Source organism: Bos taurus, chromosome 14 (genome assembly GCF_002263795.3).
Source record: "Bos taurus isolate L1 Dominette 01449 registration number 42190680 breed Hereford chromosome 14, ARS-UCD2.0, whole genome shotgun sequence".
Taxonomy (NCBI): domain Eukaryota; kingdom Metazoa; phylum Chordata; class Mammalia; order Artiodactyla; family Bovidae; genus Bos; species Bos taurus.
In genome coordinates this window covers 35,818,501-35,840,789 of record NC_037341.1, presented here as the reverse complement: position 1 = coordinate 35,840,789, position 22,289 = coordinate 35,818,501, and the positions used below count along the sequence as shown (strand labels likewise).

General features: G+C 41.2%; 1 protein-coding gene across 1 annotated transcript in view; it reads left to right on the top strand.

The window, feature by feature from the left end:
* Nucleotides 1–15,603, top strand: part of LOC112449516 (laforin-like) — a 51,447-nt gene extending 35,844 nt beyond the window's left edge. The window contains exons 5-6 of the mRNA XM_059874381.1: nt 12,374–12,616; nt 12,953–15,603. Coding sequence (XP_059730364.1) covers nt 12,374–12,376 — 3 coding nt within the window. The 3' untranslated portion in view covers nt 12,377–12,616; nt 12,953–15,603. The remainder of the gene's footprint in view (nt 1–12,373; nt 12,617–12,952) is intronic.
* Nucleotides 15,604–22,289: the final 6,686 nt, after the last annotated feature.

Sequence of the window (22,289 nt, the reverse complement as noted above, 5' to 3'; positions counted from 1 at the left end):
CAAACCGTGGACTTCCTGATGTTCAAGCTGGTTTTAGAAAAGGCAGAGGAACCAGAGATCAAATTGCCAGCATCCATTGGATCATGGAAAAAGCAAGAGAGTTCCAGAAAAACATCTATTTCTGCTTTATTGACTATGCCAAAGCCTTTGACTGTGTGGATCGCAATAAACTGTGGGAAATTCTGAAAGAGATTTGTATGCATGTCAGGAAGCAACAGTTAGAACTGGACATGGAACAACAGACTGGTTCCAAATAGGAAAAGGAAAACGTACGTCAAGCCTGTATATTGTCACCCTGCTTATTTAACTTGTATGCAGAGTACATCATGAGAAACGCCGGACTGGAAGAAACAGAAGCTGGAATCAAGATTGCCAGGAGAAATATCAATAACCTCAGATATGCAGATGACACCACCCTTATGGCAGAAAGTGAAGAGGAACTCAAAAGCTTCTTGATGAAAGTGAAAGTGGAGAGTGAAAAAGTTGGCTTAAAGCTCAACATTCAGAAAACAAAGATCATGGCATCTGGTCCCATCACTTCATGGGAAATAGATGGGGAAACAGTGGAAACAGTGTCAGACTTTATTTTTTTGGGCTCCAAAATCACTGCAGATGGTGACTGCAGCCATGAAATTAAAAAACACTTGCTTACTCCTTGGAAGGAAAGTTATGTCCAACCTAGATAGCATATTCAAAAGCAGAGACATTACTTTACCAACAAAGGTCCGTCTACTCAAAGCTATGGTTTTCCCAGTGGTCATGTATGGATGTGAGAGTTGGACTGTGAAGAAGGCTGAGCGTGGAAGAATTGATGCTTTTGAACTGTGGTGTTGGAAAAGATTCTTGAGAGTCCCTTGGACTGCAAGGAGATCCAACCAGTCCATTCTGAAGGAGAGCAGCCCTGGGATTTCTTTGGAGGGAATGATGCTAAAGCTGAAACTCCAGTACTTTGGCCACCTCATGCGAAGAGTTGACTCATTGGAAAAGACTCTGTGCTGGGAGGGATTGAGGGCAGGAGGAGAAGGGGATGACAGAGGATGAGATGGCTGGATGGCATCACTGACTCGATGGACGTGAGTCTGAGTGAACTCCAGGAGCTGGTGAACAGGGAGGCCTGGCGTGCTGTGGTTCATGGGGTCGCAAAGAGTCGGACACGACTGAGCAACTGAACTGAACTGAAGCTAGAGTTAAAATTTTATCTGTTACATTAGAATAAAGAGAACTAACTCTAAAGCATAAAGGGATGAATTTAGAGCATGGAAAGTTCCTTTTACGAATTAGAGCTTCAAGGTGAAAGGTACCTGCATGAATATATCAATTCATTGATGTTTGGGGATAATTTGTTAAAGCAGCAAATACTACCCTAACTAATCTACCAATTCTACTAATTCTACTAATGAAAGGATTAGTGAATGATTCAAAGTTAACTTCTTAGTCATATATGAGGTTTTTCAAGGAATTCACATAGGAGAGATGGAAGTGGGAAGGGATGGAGCAATTGTATATAGAAAATAGCATGAACAAAAGTGTAAGAATCTGAAAACGTGATCATATAAAATATTTTCAGTCATTCAGTATGATATCATATAATATCACATGTTAATTATATATTACTTATATATGTATTTTTAGATGTATAATATAATGATTCAATTTTAGTATATGTTTCTTAATGATCATCACAATAAGCCTAGGTAATGTCTGTCTCCATATGTGTTACATACGTAGCAGTGTTTTTTAAATATAACAGAAAAAATTGAAAAGAACTAAATATTATTCATAGGGAATAAATTGTGGTCTAGCCACATAATGAAATATTATCTAGCAGTTAAAAACCCCTGAGAAGTGCTTTCACTTGTGACAATAAGGATAGATTTAAAAAATAGGTTGAATGAAGAAAACTAAGTTGAAGAGAATTTTATTACAGTATGGTAGAATTTATTTAAAAATTTGAAAATAAAAAATAATATAAATGTGTATATAACAAAATATAAAAGATTACATTGAAGAATATGTGACATTTTGATAGTGGCTGGCTCTGGGGAGAGAAGAAAATGGAACTGGGGAGGGAGAATTTAAAGTACTTCCATTTTATTTATAATATTTTTCTTTATAAGATGCAAAACCCCACAAAAATGAATTGGACAGAGGTATATTACAATGCTAATAGGTAGTGACTGTGGAAGGTAACACTTTGGGCAGTATTTTTCCTAGTCTTCATATATTTTCTCCATTTTTCAAATATTCTAAAATGACCAAGTATTACTTTCATAATTATCCCTCTATTTTTTAAAGCCATTCATGTCATAGGAACAATCATGGCAACCTTCACTTTAGAAGAAAAGCTGGGTAGCAGTCAGAGGGGACATGAGGGAAGCCTTGTCAGCTACATCTACTGTTCTTTCCTAGTCAGGTGAAAGCCAGTGGGCTTACAAACAGTAGGATGTTCTGACTTCAGCAATGCTTATGGTTCTCTCCTATTTTGTACTGAGTGCATGAATCCCTAGTGATTGTGTACATATTTAATATATGTGGTCTACTTTTAGCCATGTTCAGAAAGAAAACTTTCTGGTACTCTTTCTTTTTTTTTTTAATTTTAACTTCTGAAGTACATTTACAGTTTTGGTACTCTTTCTAAATGTATTATGCCCTAATTTTTTCCTCCTCCTGAAAATCTTCTCACGCTCCCACACTTAGATCTCTTAAATCAACCTCTCTTTCTATTGCCTTCTTTCTCATTCATCATTTTTTGTCAAACCAATCAAGCCAAAAGGCAGCCTGTCACAATGAGAGGAATATGGAATTTGAAATGAAAAACAGTGGATCTACTTCTGATTACTTGCATGATATGGAGCACATGACCATCTTTCTGTGCCTCAGTTTATCTCTCAATTGGAGAAAGTATCACCTGGACCTCAGGTGAATGACTTTGCCAGAACAACCAGATCACAGCTGCCAATGTGATTTGTAAACTAAAAAAAGCCCAAGTCAAGGTTTACCAGCTTTCTCAAAATAAATGAGCAGCTCTAGGATATCCAGGATGGAGGAAGGGTATAGTCATGTCCTTGATAATCAATGAGCTGAACAGTTTGAGGTGTTCATTTCAGTTCAGTCAAAGTCGTGTCCGAGTCTTTGTGACCCCATGGGCTGCAGCACGCCAGGCCTCCCTGTCCATCACCAACTCCCGGAGTTTACTCAAACTCATGTCCATTGAGTTGGGGATGCCATCCACCCATCTAATCCTCTTTTGTCCCCTTCTCCTCTTGCCTTCAATCTTTCCCAGCACCAGGGTCTTTCCAAATGAGTCAGCTCTTCGCATCAGGTGGCCAAAGTATTGGAGTTTCAGCTTCAACATCAGTCCTTCCAATGAACATTCAGGACTGATTTCCTTTAGGATGGACTGGATGGATCTCCTTGCAGTCCAAGGGACTCTCAAGAGTCTTCTCAAACACTACAGTTCAAAAGCATCAGTTCTTCAATAAGGTGTCTCTAAATGCAAATTACTAATTAATCTATGAGCTTGTACATGGGACACCCTGCTGTTCAGGGTGTCCTGACCACTCAAATCCATCAAGCAAGTCAGTGACCCTGGTACTTTTTTTTTTAGCTTTACATTTTTCTGTTCTTGGACTGACTTCTTGGCCGACATCCCATGAATTCAATTGCATACTGCCACAGTCCAAACCAAATAGAAATGTGCTAATATTAATAGTCATTCATTCATTCCATTTTAAATTAATTTTGTTTCTCTTTTTTATTTTTACTTTTCACCAGTATGTACTACCTATTTACTCCTTTTTAATTTAATTTTTATAATTTATTTATTTTAACTGGAGGGTAATTACTTTACAATATTGTGATGGTTTTGTGATTTAGGCACTTGTCCTTGTAGAAGAAGTGTGTTAGTCACTCAGTCGTGTCTGACTCTTTGCAACCCTATGGACTATAGCCCACCAGGCTCCTCTGTCCATGGAATTCTCCAGGCTAGACTACAGGAGTCGGTAGCCATCCCCTTCCCCAGGGGCTCTTCCTGACCCAGAGATAGAACCAGAATCTCCTCAATCGCAGGCAGATTCTTTACTGTCTGAGCCACCTTGTAGAAGGAAACAGGCAATAAACTCAACCAGTCAGGAAATTATATAAATTGTTAGAAAGTGATCTATATTATGTGATATGGATGTCATAAGGCAGGGGGAAGGCTAGGGAATAAAAGGTAGGACTGCCTTTTGATAGGATGGTGTTGAGACCTGGAGAGGCTGCCTCAGGTCTTCAGCTACAGGAAGTGCATATTTGTTTTCTTTTGCTCCTGTAAAAAGTTACCCCAAACCTCCTGTAACAAGTTACCTCAAAACAGCACATGCTGTCTCAAGGTTTTTGTAGGTCAGAAGCCTTGGGTTGGCTTGGCTGGTTCCTCTGCTTTAGGTCTCAAAGGGCCAAAATCTAGATATAGACAGGCTTGGACTCTTATCTGTGGGCTCTGGTGAAGAAGTCGCTTTTTGGCCACTCAAGTCTTGGGCAGAATTGGTTCCCTGCAGTTGTAGGACTGAAGTCCTCATTTCCTTGCTCGCTCTCAGCTGGAGTTCTCTCAGCTTCTAAAGGCAGCCTACATTCCTTTAACAGCACAGCAAGGCCTTCTCATGCTTTGAATTTCTCGGACAACGTCCTGCTACAGTTCTGCCCTTAGTGGGAGAAAGGTTGTTGCTTTTAAGGGTCCATATGGTTATACTGGTCTGTTATCCAGGATAATCTTCCTACCTTATGGTCTCTGACTTTAATTACATTGGTAAAAACCCCTTTTTTGCTATGCAGTGGAACAATTACAGGTCTTAGGGATAAGGTTGTGAGCATCTTTGCGAGGACATTATACCTCCCACAAAGTTTAAGGGCCCCAGCTGCTGCACCAAGGAAGGTCCATGCCTGGGACACATGAGATTCTCTGACAGCTGACTTTTGGCTTTGGGGCTTCCCAGGTGGTGCAATGGTTAAAAAAAAAAAAAAAATCTGCCTGCTAATGCAGGAGATGCAAGAGACACGGGTTCTATTCCGGGGTTGAGACAATCCCCTGGAGAAGAAAAAGGCAATGCACTCCAGTATTCTTGCCTGGGAAATCCCATGGACAGAGGAGCCTGGACAGAACTACAGCCTGGGCTGTAGTTCATGGGGTCACAAAGAGTTGGACTGAAGCAACTTAGCAAGCACATTTAAGAGATATCGTGTGATTTTTGATCCTCAGTTTCCTCTGTAAAATGAAACAAATGATATGGACATAACGAGCATTCACACACATGCACGACTTTGGCTTGAGGACTCCATGAGGGTTTTTTGGAACCTTTCTTAAATAGTGCATGGCTTTCTAGGACTCTGTCACCCAACCTTCTTTTCCTCTCCCCTTCACTTGGGTCAGGCTTACATCAAAGGAATTTTCCCTAGTAAAGTCCATGCACACTGATTCCCATCTTGATGTCTGCCTCTTAGAAGACCTGAACTCACAGAAGTGATACACCAGTGGAGACAGGCAGGTAGGAATGAACATCTGGGCTGGGCTCACCCACCACCCAGCAGCAGATGGAGAAGATGCTGTGCTGGTTGGTAGGAGGGACACCAAATTCCCTGACATGTGATATCATTTCTAATCCTAAATATTTCACTGGGGATGATCTAGAGATGAAAATGCTGTGGCAGGTGTAATATATGGGCATTGTAAAAAATCGGGGGAGCATTGCCTATAAAGACATCAGAATTAGTCAGTTACTGCTAAGCTGTGTTCACACTTTACAGAAGGAAAATGAAAAAATGGGGCTGTCAACAAGTATGACAGTCTTATGGCTTACAAAGAAGCTTTTATGTCCTATAGTGGCAGGGCAGACACAGGCTTAAGATCTAATTGTTAGAGTTGCAGGGATGTTTGAAATCAGTCAGTGCAAGTCTACTTTGCAAAGTCAAGGGATCCTGAAACATGGAGTGGGGATGTCTTAATGGATGCCCCTGAGGATGTGGGCTATCTCTGCAAGCCCACACCCTTCCTCCCAGACTCTGTGGGCTTGCCTAGGTAGCCCACTCTTTCATCATAAAAACTAACCCCTCAGTTAGAAGGTGCTGCAAAAGCCTCTACCCCACAGACTGCACAGTCTCAGGCACCCCAACTTCCTTCCACCTCCCCTGGGGATCAGACTTACATCACAATCTGATGATTCTCTTAGCCTTTTCAAGATGTCTACCAAAATGTTTCTAAGAGGAGTTTCCCCTAATAAAATCCTTCCACATCTGACTTATTTTTCGTGTCTGTTTCTTGGAAGATCCAGATAAACAATGGTGGTCAAGGAGGGTCTCAGTGAAAAGGTGATGTTTGAGCCCAAGTCAGCAGGAGGTGGAGGCAGCTAGCCATGAGGGAATTGGGAAAAAAACATTCCAGGTGAGGAAACGGCAGCAGCAAAAGCCTTGATGTGAGCCCTCCCTGCTGTGCTCATAGAGACCGAGAAGGCCAGTGTAGCTGGAGAGGAGGCGATGGGGACCCATAGGAGCAGGCAGCCTGGCACCTGGGCTTCCCAGATGGTGCTAGTGGTAAAGAATCTGCCTGCCAGTGCAAGAGATGCAAAGGATGCAGGTTCAGTTTCCGGGTTGGGAAGATCTCCTGCGGTAGGAAAGGGCAACCCATTCCAGTATTCTTGTCTAGAGAATTTCATGGACAAAGGAGCCTTGTGGGCTACAGTCCATGGGGTCCCACAGAGTCAGATACGACTGCATACAGCACACAGCATAGTAGTAGGCAAGCTCAGGGAAGTAGGCAGTTGGGAGCCTTTTACTCTGAATGACAAGGAAAGAAATTGCAGGATTTTCAGCAAAGAAATTACATGGCATAGCTTAAGTTTTTAAAAATCTTTTTAAAAATTGAAGTATAGTTAATTCACAATGTTATGTTAGTTTCAGGTGTATAGCAAAGTGATTCAGTTATCCATATATATATTACAGATGGTGAATATAATTCTGTGTGCTGTACAGTAAGACCTTGTTAGTAGTGTGAATATGTTAATCCTAAACTCCTAATTTATCTCTTCCCCTACCCTCCACTCTCCCCTTTGGTAACCATAAGTTTGTTTTCTATGTCTGTGAGTCTATATCTGTTTCATAAATAAGTTCACTTATATCAGTTATTTTTTAGATTTGACATGTAAGTGATACCATATGATATTTGCCTTTTATGATAATCTTTAGGTCAGTCTGTGTTGCTGCAAATGGCATTATTTAATTTTTTATAACTGAGTGGTAGTCCATTGTGTGTGTGTGTATATATATATACCACATCTTCTTTGTCCATTCACCTATTGATGGACATTTAGGTTGCTTCCATGTCTTGGCTGTTGTAAATAGTGCTGCTCTGAATATTGGCGTGCATGTATCTTTTCAAATCAGAGTTTTCTCTGGATATATGCCCAGGAGTGGGATTACAGGGCCATATGGTAACTATTTTCAGGTTTTTAAGGAACCTCCATACTGTACTCCATAGTGACTGCACCAGTTTATAGTCCCAACTACAGTGTAGGAGGGTTCCTTAAATTCATTTTTAAAAGGCTCTTTCCTACAGCTCTTTGAGAATTCAATTGCAGGAGACCAAAGGCAGAAGCAGAAATATCAGTTAGAATACTACTGGAAGATCCAGGTCAGGATGATGGAATCAGCCGAGGGTGGAAGCTACAGAAGTGATCAGAATGTGGAAGTATTCTGAAGAGAGTGACAACTGAATTTCTTGAAGGATTGGGTGTGTTCTGCAAGAGGAAAGATGGTGACAAGAATGCAGATGCCACTTGATGAAACTGGAGAAAGGGGAAATTGCTTGGGGAGATCAGGAGTTGGGACATGTTAAGTTTGAGACATTTATTTAGCACGTACATGGACATGTCAAATGGCTGTTGGATGTATGAGTCTGGTGTCCAGGAGACAAGTCTGGGCTGGAAGCATAAATTTGGGAGTAGTTGGCAGTAATATGGTATTTAAAGCCATGAAACTAAATGAGCTCACCAAAGAGTGATTGTGGATAGCAAAATCACGTAGTGGATAAAATCATGTACGAGCAAGAATTTGTGAAAGCGAAAAGTGTTAGTCACTTGGTCGTGCCTGACTCTTTTCGACCCTATGGACTGTAGCCTGCCAGGCTCCTCTGTCTTTTGGATTCTCCAGGCAAGAATACTGGAGTGGGTTGATATCACCTCCTCCACGGGATCTTTTCAACCCAGGGATTGAACTCGAGTCTCCCACATTGCAGGCAGATTATTTATCATCTGAGCCACCAGTGAATTTGTATTACTCACAAATATCTATGTTCAAAAAGCACCAGAGCATCTGTATGATTTTTCTCTACAGCTGAAGTTCTATGATGCAAATTCTCAACCTGTTCACTGTATATCTCTGTTTAAGAAGCAATGTATTTTTTTACCTCCAACTTTCCTAAGTGATTAACAAAATTGAGAACTATAGTGAGCAAAAATGATTTTTATTTTCACAAATTATTCCACGTGTAGAACTGAAACCTAATGTTAGAGCTCAAGGCTAATTTGCTTATTAGGTTCATTTCTGTCTATATTTTATTCCTGAATTACATTCATCGTATTTTCCGTTTTCTTCTTTTTGGCTGCATTAAGACTAATAAAATCTATCTCCCTTATTATACATATTTAAAATTTGTGTTAACTGTTTAGAATCAGTCTTCACTGAATTCTCACAGGGAAATTTTCCCACATGTACTTCACAGAACAGTACAAAGGAAACTGTCTTATTTCCTCCATCAGTGGAGGAAAGATTTATTCAGTGAATATCCCCAGCCTGTTCTTCAGGGGAGCATTGGTATGGTATTGCAAGGGAGCTCTTCAGAATTCCGTCTCACTCATGTTCATTCAAATTCATTCATTTGAATGAACTAGTTCATTCAAAATACAGTAGATGACATCTCATTTTTACTTTATTTATTTGCCATGTCTCTTGGCTTTTGGGATCTTAGTTCCCTGACAAGGGATCAAACCCAGGCCCCTGGCAGTGCAAGCACGGACTACTGGGCCATCAGGGAACTCCCAGTAGATGATACCTTAGTGGAAGAGCCTTATAGACTCATGAATGTTTGGAGCTAAAAGGGATCACAGTGATCACTGACTCCCCCTCATCTTATAAATCAGTGGATCAAAGAAGAATCCATTTCCAAATATTGGCAATTCTTGCTTGTCTGTCTGCTTTCCCCATATATTAGGTTCCTAGGTCTGCTGGATAGGCTTCAACAACAAGAATTCATCTTCTCACCGTTCCAGAGGTCAGCACTCTATAAAATCAAAGTGTCCACAGGGCCACACTCCCACCAAACACTTGAGTGAGTGAGTGCTAGGTGACTTCAGTCATGTCTGATTCTTTTCGACCCTATGGATTGTAGCCTGCCAGGGTCCTCTGTCCATGGGATTCTCCAGGCAAGAATACTAGAGTGAGTTGCCATGCCCTCCTCCAGGGATCTTCCCGAACCAGGGATTGAACCTGCGTCTCTTATGTGTCCTGCATTGGCAGGTGGGTTCTTTACCACTAGTGCCACCTGAGAAGCCCAAAAGGCTTGAGAAAAGTATCCTCTCTGCACCTTCCAGCTTCGGGTGTCTCCCTGATTTGTCACAGCATCACTCCAGATTCTTCCTCTGTCTCCAGTCTCTTCCTCAGTGTTTCTGTGTCTCAGAACTCTCTCTCCTTTTTCTAATAAAGACACCAGTCATTGGATTTAGGGTGGACCTAAGTCTGGATCCCAAGATTTTTAACTTAGTTACTTAATTACATCTGCAAAGAATCTATTTCAAAATAGAGTCATATTCATATGTACCAGGAGTTGGAATTTGGATATATCTTTTGATGAGGGGTATTGTTTAATCCATTACACCATCCTTCCTTATTTCCTTTCCTTCTTTCTTCTGTTCAATTAACTTCTCCCACCAGTTAGATCATTTTATCCTTTCCTGCATCCCTTTAATTCCCATCTATTCCTGACTATTTGTTGTTGTCCAGTCACTCAGTCATGTCTGACTCTTTGTTGCCCCATGGACTGCAGCACACTAGGCTTCCCTGTCGATCACCAACTCCCAGAGCTTACTCAAACTCATGTCCATTGAGTCAGTGATGCCATCCAACCATCTCATCCTCTGTTGTCCCCTTCTCCTGCCTTCAATCTTTCCCAGCATCGGGGTCTTTTCTAATGAGTTGGCTCTTCTCATCAGGTGGTCAAACTATTGGAGCTTCAGCTTCAGCATCAGTCCTTCCAGTGAATATTCAGGGTTGATTTCCTTTAGTGTTGACTGGTTTGATCTCCTTGCTGTCCAAGGGACTCTCAAGAGTCTTCTCTGGCACCACAGTTTGAAAACATCAGTTCTTTGGTGTTCAGCCTTCTTTGTGATCCAGCTCTCACATTCATACATGACTACTGGAAAAATCATAGTCTTGACTATATGGACCTTTGTCAGCTCTTTAAGAAGGTCAGAATCCTTCTTTTTAAAAAAGGGCTTAGAACAGAAGGGTTAGTTGGCTACCTCTACATTTGGCCCGGAGTAGCTATAGTTATAGTCCATTATCTCCCTCCATCTACTCTGTAATTTCTTTGTTTTTCACTCCGTAGGCCACTCTGGTTTAGTGGCCTACGTGGAAGAACAGGAACACTAATCCCTAAGGACTCTGAGCCTTTGGTTATCTTAACTTTACAGGCTGTGGTCCTGGCAGTTGTTATGATGCAAATGGAAGTACCAGGAGATGTTTTGGTGAATCTGCCATATTCCTCCCTGGTTCCACTACATAGCAGGGCCCTTAGCTTATCAATTATCAGGGCTGATTATAACTGGTCAGCATAATGGCCTGCTGGTCTCCCAGCATGAGGATCTCAAAGAAAATGGTTATAATCCAGCTTTGGGTTCAGGGGACCAAAATGTGCCCCATCTCCATTGGAACAAGGGCTTCAATGTCAGCCAGCTATTACCATAGAAGACACTGCTTCAGAGCTCAGTAGTCTCCAACCGTAAACATGTATTACACACAGAGATTTCTTGGAAAAACTCTGCTTCGGCTGCCTGTCTGCTGGCTGGCTGGAGTGGTTCTGCTCTGTGTGTCTCTTTGTGGGTGTGACCTGGAGAGAGACAACTTCCATGTGCTCCAGTGGGACCCTTGGAGCTTTCAATTTTAGCAATGCCGTAGTGTTTTGTAACTGCTTGTCTGAAACTGTCAGATTTGGAGGACAAGAATTTTGTTCTAGTTGGCTTTTTCTTTTTTTGGTTGTTGTTTGTTTTCAGGGCTTGGAATATGTGTGAATGCATATTACATTACATTACATTGCACTTTAAGATTTACTTTATCTTTGTAGATTTTTAATTCACATGTCCTCTCTCTATTTCTTCCCCCAATGAGACATTTGTATTTTTCTTGCTGATTTTACAAGAACTCTTTATGTATGGGGATATTAAATCCCTTGCAGTAAACATCTCCCTTTAGAGATGATTAAAATGAAGGGTTGGGACTTCCCTAATGGTCTAGTGGTTAAGAACCTGCCTTCCAATGCAGGAGACATGGATTTGATCTCTGGTAAGGGGACTAAGATCCTGCATGCCATGGAGCAACTAAGCTGTCCTAGAAAAGATGCTTAACCTCTACCCTTCATTTTTATTCTAAATATTTTATTTACTTATTTGCCTGTCTCGGGTCTCAGCTGTGGCACACAGGGTCTTTGTTGCAGTGCTCGGGCTTCTCTGTAGTTGTGGAGTGAGGGCTCCATGACTACTGAGCTTGAGTGTTCTAGAGCCCTCACCCCACAACTAGAGAGAAGCCCGAGTGCTGCAACAAAGACCCTGTGTGCCACAGCTGAGACCCGAGACAGGCAAATAAATAAATAAAATACTTAGAATAAAAATGAAGGGTAGAGGTTAAGCATCTTCCCTAGGACAGCCAGTGAGAGTGAGCAGAAGGGTTTCCTGTGTTGATATAAACAACTCTCACTGTCACCAAAGAGACTTAACTGACTCCCCATCTCACTGTACACTTATGTCATAGTTGAACTCCAGATGATATTTTGATATCATTAAAGATGGGTGTGGGGAAGCGATATGAATAAAATTAACAAGTGATTTGGATTTGTATAACTCTAGTATCAAGTTTCTTCCTAACTAGATTATGAAATCTTTGCAAGAAGAGAATATTTAGAAAATATTTCTTTTATCTCAGTATCTCCAGTGCAATCACACTGTCCGGTATGTAGCAAGAACTAGTTCAACATTATTTAAACATCAGTTAGTCAGTAGTCAGAATTTTGAAACAGTGGAGGACTTCAGATACTAGGCCCTGAAGAGTTTCCTAAACTGTCTTCTGTCTTTTGCAACAGTAACATCAAGAAGGGCTTCCCAGATGGCTCAGTGGTAAAGAATCTACTTGCTAATGCACGAAATGCAGGTTTGATACCTGGGTCAGGAAGATCCCCAGAGAAGGAAAATGGCAACCCAGTCCAGTATTCTTGCCTTGGAAATCTCACGGACAGAGGAACCTGCCGAGCTACAGTCCCGAGGGTCGCAAAAGAATGGCACACGACTTAGTGACTAAACAACAACAACAACAATATCAGGAAAAGGTAATTCCACATTCAAAAATTTGAGAGGTCCAGCATACGCGTTTTTCTGGAGTTATCATATTCATTAGCACCCTAAAGGCCCTGAAAAATTCTGCCATTAAGAAACATTTTACTCTGATTAATCTGGTGTGGAACACTCTTTCTCTTTTTCTTAATTAACAAAATGTTAATGTTATACTCAAGACTATTTGGGAAGAGTGATTCTGTTCTAATCACTAAATGCAATAGAATATTTAGTGAGCTAGTTCAACTTCTCCCAGCTGGTTGATAGCAGAGCTGGGGCTAAAATCAAGTCTCTTAACTTTTATTCCAATGTTTTTCTTTCCACTGTAACAGGCAGCAATTGTCGCTTAATGATAATTATGGGTGACAACAGTTGGACTGCCTCTGCTGCTAAGGGAAGGCGATTAAAGAGAAAAAAAGCATCATCAACACTTTATGGAAAACTTTTTAAAAGTGATTATTCATATTGTATGTAAAAAATCTAGGAAAAAAAGTGTTTTCATTAGTAATTCACTATTAATTAAAATGCATGTCATTCGAAGTAGTGTCAATTGATGGTGTATTAGAAAACTCTTTGCTATCTGGTGCATTGTGCCTGTTTATATCTCCTTAGTGGAATTTTAATAAATCATCATAAGGGTGACTTTAATGGCTTATTTGAAGAAAACAAAGAATATCTCTTTCAGAAAGTCAGAAGGAAAATTGGATGGTGGGTGTCTAAATCAAACATTAAAGCTAGTATTAGAGGTCTGTTAGAAAGAAATTTTCTATTCCCCAGGAGCTATTGAGGCATAAGCAAAGTGGAACAGAAGACCCAAATGAAGTCTTTCTATTGCTTAAAAAATTGAATCTTTACTGATTTGAAGAAAGCTAGCGGAGAAAGTTATTATTTATTGAGCATTTATTTTTATCAGATATAATGTGTTATTTCACTTTATCCTTATAATATTTGTGAATGATGAACCACATTATCACCCTCTTTCTACAGACTGAAAATTGAGGCATGGAGAGGTTAAGTAACTTTCTCTAGGAAGCATAATTAGGAAGTAATATGAGTGCCATTGGATCTCAAGCTTCAAGTTCTTTCATCATTCCTTATTACATAAACTATTATTAACTTTCAAAGAAAAGTGTTGAAACAATGACCTCAGTTCCAAGTAGGTGTTAGAGAATGTACTGGACATGTGGTTCATCAGTCTCATTCTGGGTCTTCGATGGAGGTGTCTAATGATGCCTCAGTTCAGTTCAGTTCAGTTCAGTCACTCAGTTGTGTCCGACTCTTTGCGACCCCATGAATCGCAGCACGCCAGGCCTCCCTGTCCATCCTGCAAAGTCTACATCTAGAGGATGAAGCTGAACCTCCTCTGGGATCCAAGCGCTTAGCCTTCAAGGAAGCAAACAAAGATAAACACAAATGAACACCACCACCCACAAAAAGGATTACTCAGAACAAGAAAGAAAACAATGAAAACTAGAAACAAAGTTGGTTAATTTTTTCATCTCAGCCTTTCTTGGTAAGTAGAGCATAAAGTTGTCATAAAATATCAGATCAGTCATTGAAAAGGAAATTTTTAAAAATGAGTATTGCTGTTTATGTACAGAATAATCAAATGCCCTTCTCAGCAAGTCCAGAAGTTTTTCTTCAGGAATGGCTTGGCAAGCCAGTGTGACTAATGATTGCATTTTGAAACAGACTAAGGCAGACACCTTACATGAATACTGGAAAAACCATAGCTTTGACTACACAGACCTTTGCTGGCAAAGTAATGTTTCTGCTTTTTAATATGCTATCTAGGTTGGTCATAGTTTTTCTTCCAAGGAGCAAGTGTCTTTTAATTTCATGGCTGCAGTCACCATCTGCAGTGATTTTGGAGCCCAGGAAAATAAAGTCTGTCACTGTTTCCATTGTTTCCCCATCTATTTGTCATTAAGTGATGGGACCAGATGCCATGATCTTTGTTTTTTGAATGTCGAGTTTTAAGCCAGCCCTTTCACTCTCCTCTTTCACTTTCATCAAGAGGCTCTTTAGTTCCTCTTTGCTTTCTGCCATAAGGGTGGTGTCATCTTCATATTTGAGGCTATTGATATTTCTCCCGGCAATCTTGATTCCAGCTGTGCTTCATCCAGCCTGGCATTTTGCATGATGTACTCTGCATTTAAGTTAAATAAGCAGGGTGACAATATACAGCCTTGACGTACTCCTTTCCCAATTTGGAACCAGTCTGTTGTTCCATGTCTGGTTGCAACTGTTGCCTCTTGACCTGTATACAGTTTTCTTAGGAAGCAAGTCAGGCTGTCCGGTATTCCCATCTCTTAATGAGATGGGAATACCGGACAGTTTGTTGTGATCCACACAATCAGAGGCTTTGGCATAGTTAATAAAGCAGAAGTAGATGTTTTTCTGGAACTCTCTTTCTTTTTCAATAATCCAGTGACCTATGGTTTTTCTAGTAGTCATGTATGGATGTAAGAGTTGGACCATAAAGAAAGCTGAGTGCCAAAGAATTGATGCTTTTGATCTGTGGTGTTGGAGAACTCTCTTGAGAGTCCCTTGGACTGCAGGGAAATCAAACAAGTCAGTCGTAAAGGAAATCAGTCCTGAATATTCATTGGAAGGACTGATGCTAAAGCTGAAGCTGCAATACTTTGGCCACCTGACACGATGAACTGACTCATTGGAAAATACCCTGCTGCTGGGAAAGATTGAATGCAGGAGAAGGAGATGACAGAGGATGAGATGGTTGGATGGCATCACCAGCTCAATGGACATGAGTTTGAGCAAGCTCTGGAGTTGGTGATGGACAGGGAAGCCTGGCATGCTGCAGTCCATGGGGTCACAAAGAGTTGGACACAACTGGGTGACTGAACTGATGGCAGATACCTTAATGTCTGTATCTCTTTGGACTGCATCTTTGTGTATTCATAAGAAAAGGAGATGATTAGTGTTATGCCAAATATCTTCATTAAATACAGTTTTAATCTCTGATGTGGAATATCTGGACAATAATGAATGAAGATGCAATTTTCTGAAATTGTCTTCCTCTTTCCATCCACATAGATGACGGGCTAGCATGTGATCCTCAGTAATTCTTCCCCATCCTTCACTGACCTCTGTTCTTTATGCTCACTCAGTCATCTTAGTTCCATCTTAGCCTTTGACCTCTTGATCCATCTCTTACATATCAGAGTCTGAACCATCACTTCTTGTCCATTCTCTCTCCCATTTCTTTGTCCCTATTACATCAAAGCTAGTGGAGGTGATAGAATTCCAGTTGAGCTATTCCAAATCCTGAAAGATGATGCTGTGAAAGTGCTGCACTCAATATGCCAGCAAATTTGGAAAACTCAGCAGTGGCCACAGGACTGGAAAAGGTCAGTTTTCATTCCAGTCCCAAAGAAAGTCAGTGCCAAAGAATGCTCAAACTACCACACAATTGCACTCATCTCACACTCTAGTAGAGTAATGCTTAAAATTCTCCAAGCCAGGCTTCAGCAATACGTGAACCGTGAACTTCCTGATGTTCAAGCTGGTTTTAGAAAAGGCAGAGGAACCAGAGATCAAATTGCCAACATCCGCTGGATCATGGAAAAAGCAAGAGAGTTCCAGAAAAACATCTATTTCTCTTTATTGACTATGCCAAAGCCTTTAACTGTGTGGATCACAATAAACTGTGGAAAATTCTTCAAGAGATGGGAATACCAGACCACCTGATCTGCCTCTTGAGACATCTGTATGCAAGTCAGGTCAGGAAGCAACAGTTAGAACTGGACATGGAACAACAGACTGGTTCCAAATAGGAAAAGGAATACGTCAAGGCTGTATATTGTCACCCTGTTTATTTAACTTATATGCAGAGTACATCATGAGAAACGCTGGACTGGAAGAAACAGAAGCTGGAATCAAGATTGCCAGGAGAAATATCAATAACCTCAGATATGCAGATGACACCACCCTTATGGCAGAAAGTGAAGAGGAACTCAAAAGCTTCTTGATGAAAGTGAAAGTGGAGAGTGAAAAAGTTGGCTTAAAGCTCAACATTCAGAAAACTAAGATCATGGCATCTGGTCCCATCACTTCATGGGAAATAGATGGGGAAACAGTGGAAACAGTGTCAGACTTTATTTTTCTGGGCTCCAAAATCACTGCAGATGGTGACTGCAGCCATGAAATTAAAAGACGCTTACTCCTTGGAAGGAAGGTTATGACCAACCTAGATAGCATATTCAAAAGCAGAGACATTACTTTGCCAACAAATGTTCGTCTAGTCAAGGCTATGGTTTTTCCAGTGGTCATGTATGGATGTGAGAGTTGGACTGTGAAGAAGGCTGAGCGCCGAAGAATTGATGTTTTTGAACTGTGGTGTTGGAGAAGACTCTTGAGAGTCCCTTGGACTGCAAGGAGATCCAACCAGTCCATTCTAAAGGAGATCAGCCCTGGGATTTCTTTGGAAGGAATGATGCTAAAGCTGAAACTCCAGTACTTTGGCCACCTCATGCGAAGAGTTGACTCATTGGAAAAGACTCTGATGCTGGGAGGGATTGGGGGCAAGAGGAGAAGGGGACGACAGAGGATGAGATGGCTGGATGGCATCACTGACTCGATGGACATGAGTCTGAGTGAACTCCGGGAGTTGGTGATGGACAGGGAGGCCTGGTGTGCTGCGATTCATGGGGTCACAAAGAGTCAGACATGACTGAGCGACTGATCTGATCTGATCTGATTACATCTACTCAAACTGTCCTAATTATTTCAGACTGTCACTCTATTCTCCCTTCACTTTCTTCCCTCCTCAACCAATTTCATGTTTAGATGGATCTAACTAGATTCCTCAAAACTTAACTTTCCTGCCTTCTTCTTCCACCTTTCCTCCTTCTCTGTCTTAGATTCTTCCCTCTCACACACACACCAACCGGTGTAACTCCCTGTCTACCTTCTCTTCTGTTTTTAGGCTTCTAGTTTCTGCAAAACAGAGACCACAAAACCATACTGATTAGGTACCCATTCGATGCTACCTGTGGAACACTGATTAATTTTATAGCTATATAAGACTGTTAATGTATAATCTTTCTCCCTTAGATATTTTCTTATGGAAACATTCATGTGTATCTTCCTCGTGCTGACCACTGTCCTGTGCTTTCAGATGATGAAAACTAGCCTTGCAGACTGAGCTCTCCACCCTCAACCAATGAGTCTCAGTTCTTCACCTGTAAAATCTCTCAGTGGGAGTGTACTGTCTGCACAACCTTCAGCTGAATATATTTGTATAAAGTTCCCTAAAAAAAAACAACCATATGAACTACCATATGACCCAGCAATCCCACTCCTGTGCAGATACCCAGAGAAAAGCATAATTTAAAAAGACACATGCACCCCAGTGTTCATTGCAGCACTATTTACTATAGCCAGAACATGGAAGCAACCTAAATGTCCATCAACAGAGAATGGATAAAGAAGATGTGGTACATATGTACAATGAAATATTACTCAGTCATAAAAAGGAACAAAATTGGGTCATTTGTAGAGATGTCAATGGACCTAGAGACTGTCAGATAGGGTAAAATAAGTCAGAAAGAGAAAAACAAATATCATATGTTAATGCATATATGTGGAATCTAGAAAAATGCTATAGATGAAAGTGAAGTCACTCAGTCGTGTCCGACTCTTTGTGACTGTAGCCTACCAGGCTCCTCCATCCATGGAGTTTTCCAGGCAAGAGTACTGGAGTGGGTTGCCATTTCCTTCTCCAGGGGATCTTCCCGACCTAGGGATCGAACCCAGGTCTCCCACATTACAGGCAGACACTTTACCATCTGAGCCACCAGAAAAATGGTATAGATGATCTTATTTGCAAAGCAGAATTAAAGACACAGAATAGAGAACAAATGTATGGCTACCAAGGGGGAAAAGGCCAAATGTATGGATACCAAGGATGAACTGGGAGATTGTGATCGATATATACATACTATTGATACTATGTATAAAATAGATAACTAATGAGAACCTACTCTATAGCTCAGGGAACTCTATTCAGTGCTCTGTGGTGACCTAAATGGGAAGAAAATCCAAGAAAGAAGAGATATATGTATACATATACCTGATTCACTTAGCTGTACAGAAATTAACATTATAAAGCAACTATACCCCAATAAAATTAATTTTAAAAAATATCTATGTAAAATGTGCTATGAACTCCATCTTGGCCTCCCTTTCAGCCATTATTTGATGCTTCATTGAACCATTTCTACATGTAATGCCTGACAAAGGGTGTACCACTGATAGTGAAACTCCTGCAATTGAGCAAAAAGGAAGAATCATGCTTTTTTTTTTTTTTTTAAGAAAGGTTTAAGTTTTTGAGGTATAAGAAAATTGTATAAGTAGAATGTCTTTGATTTCAAATAACAGAAAATTCTGACTTACAGTGATTTAAATAATAAATAAAAATATATTACCTCACCTAATGAGAGGATAGGTTTCAGAGTTGATACAGTGGCTGAATATCATCAAGGCCCTACGTTTTGCATTTTTTTCTCTGCCTCCTCCCTGTGTTAGCTTTCTCTCAGGCTGTCTTGCCTTAGTGCTATAAGATGGCAGCAGTGATTGCAGAGATAATCAAGAGACAGCAGTGTTCAGAGACAGAAAGAGACTGTCTGTCCCTGGGCCTCCTTCTGTGTGTGTGCACGCTCAGGACTTCCCCGGTAGCTCAGCAGTTAAAAAAAGTAAAGTGCTTAGCTCTGTCCGACTCTTTGCAACCCCACGGACTATAGCTCGCCAGGCTCCTCTGAACATGGGATTCTCTAAGCAAGAATACTGGAGTGGGTTGCCATGCCCTCCTCCAGGGGATCGTCCCTACCCAGGGATTGAACCCGCGTCTCCTATGTCTCCTGCTTTGTAGGCAGATTCCGGCCTTGCCTAGTGGTTCAGATGGTAAAGAATCAGCTTGCAGTGCAGGAGACCTGGGTTCAATCCCTGGGTTGGGACAATCCCCTGGAGAAGGGCATGGCATCCCACTCTAGTATTCTTGCCTGGAGAATCCCATGGACAGAGAATCCAGGCAGGCTACAGTCCATGAGGTAGCAAAAGGGCCTCCTTCTGTCGGTGAGCAAAACTACCCCTAGAACCCTCAGTGGAGTCACCATCACCCACCATGACTACCATGACTGGCTGTCAGTTACAATTTACCTTTGGAGTCAGAAGTGAGGAAAAGTTTGGATACCCAAGCAACTCCAAGGGTAAATCTTAATTAGCTCTAACTAAACTGTCCATGAGAGTCATGATCCATTATTACTGGTTCCAGTGTATGAGGGTCCTAGTTCTAGTGACTCTTCTTGCTACTTCTGTGCCCTTCGTTGGTGCACAGGAATCAAATTTGCTACCACAAGACCTGAAAATACATTATGCCGTGTTCTGAGATCCTATCTGCTGGCAGCTAGGATCTGTTTTTGTCCTTGTGGGTCTGACCCACCATGCCATCATCCTGTTTGTGCTCTGTCCTAGTGGCCTTGTCTGTTGATATACACCATAGAGTCATTTCTCTCCCATTGCTCTCCTCCTTTCCTGGGGGAGATGCTCTGGCCTCCACTACTATCAGGTCCTACAAACCTCTGTGGACCTCGTGTGATCACTTCCCATCCTATACCCTTTCCTCTTCTCTCCCAGAGCCCAGGCCAAATGGCACAGAGGTTGACCCAGTGTCTAAACTCCTTTTCCTCTCATTTTATTCCTGTTCTCATCCCTCCTACTTCAGGAATCTTTGTACAGTCTAATTGGTAAGAAGACACTCTGATTTATCGTGATTTTATTTGCACCAAATTCTTTCTGCACTTAGTCTTATTAAACTCAAATAGCACATGTGTTAAAAGAGAAGGAGCACTTAAGACTGTCAGAATCTTAGAAAGCTTCATGGAAAAAGTTTTTGAGAGGAGAGTTAAGAATGAGTAGGAATTTTCAGGAATATTGGGGTAGGAATTCAGAATATGGAGACAGTATGTCCAGGAAGAGGGTCTTCTATGAGCAGGCATAGAGTTGCATGAGAACATGAGGTAAAGTAACTAACACTGGTGGGAGATGAGGCCAAGCAGATAAGTAGAGGACTTGGGGGCAAGACTTTCATAAGGCATTTTCATCTTATCTTTTGATGAGACAAGGAGCCATTGAAACACTTAGCACTGAGGCTATAACATGGTTCATACTACACTATAAAAAGCTCTCTGGCACTGAACTGAAGGGATGACTAGGGGTGGGTAAAATTTGAGACAGGGAGACCACGAGGAAGTTCTTGTTCTTCTATAAGGGAAAACTGATGCAGGCCCACAATATGTTAGTAGGAAAATGACAAACCTAGATAGAATATTAAAAAAAAAACAGAGACATTACTTTGCCAACAAAGGTCCATATAGTCAAAGCTATGGTGTTCTCATAAAGCTATTGGAAAAGACCCTGATTCTGGGAAAGATTGAAAGGGGGAGGAGAAGGGGATGACAGAGGATGAGATGGTTGGATGGCATCATCAACACGATGGACATGAGTTTGAGTAGGCTCCAGGAGTTGGTGATGGATAAGGAAGCCTGGCATGCTGCAGTCCATGGAGTTGCAAAGAGTTGGATACGACTAAGTGACTGAACTGAATTGATGGTTTTTCCAGTAGTCATGTATGGATGTGAGAGTTGAACCATAAAGAAGCCTGAATGCCAAAGAATTGATGCTTTTGAACTGTGATGTTGGAGAAGATTCTTGAGAGTCCCTTGGATAGCAAGGAGATCAAACTTGTCAATCCTAAAGGAAATCAATCCTGAATATGCATGGAGGGACTGATGCTGAGGCTCCAATTCTTTGGCCACCTGATGTGAAGAGCCAACTCACTGGAAAAGACCCTGAGGCTGGGAAAGATTGAAGGCAGGAGAAGGGGATGACAGAGAATGAGATGGTTGGATGGCATCATTAACTCAATGGACATGAGTTTGAGCAAGCTCTGGCAGATGGTGAAGGACAGGGAAGCCTGGCATGCTGCAGTCCATGGGGTTGCGAAGAGTTGAACATGACTGAGCAACAAAGGAAAATGGTGGTGGGATGGGTGGATATGAAAGGAAGAACTGATAGAAATTCATGATTGATTCAATGCAGAGTGAACGGAAAAGACAAATTTAGGGCAACTCCCAAGTCTCTGGCTTCAGTAAGGGGATGATGGTGGTATCATTATATAAGGTAATGAATGTAAGTTATAGGTATGCTTCTGGGGAAGATAAATCCCTTCTTGAACATGTTGCTTCAGAGAGTGTTCGAGTAGAGAAAATATCAACATTGGCCATATGGATCTGAGACAGGCAAGTCATTTGAGTTGCTATTAATTTGGAAGTCATAAACAGCAAGGTTATAATTAAAATCATGAACAGGCATAAGATTGTCCAGAGATAATATATAGGGTGAGGAAGGGAGGGGAGTAATGAGGAAGTTGGAGAGGAGAGGGGATCTTGAGAATACTTCCACGAAGAATGAGAAGGCTTCAGAGGATACTAATGGCAATCAAGGAGATGACCTGGAGATAGAGTAGACATGAAAAGTGAGGGTAGAACCAGATTTGAATGGTTCAGAAGTGAATTATTGCTGTGTCTGCGAGTTAAGCAATCTTTCCTTTGAAATATCTAATTTTCTTTCTATCCCATCCAATGTACT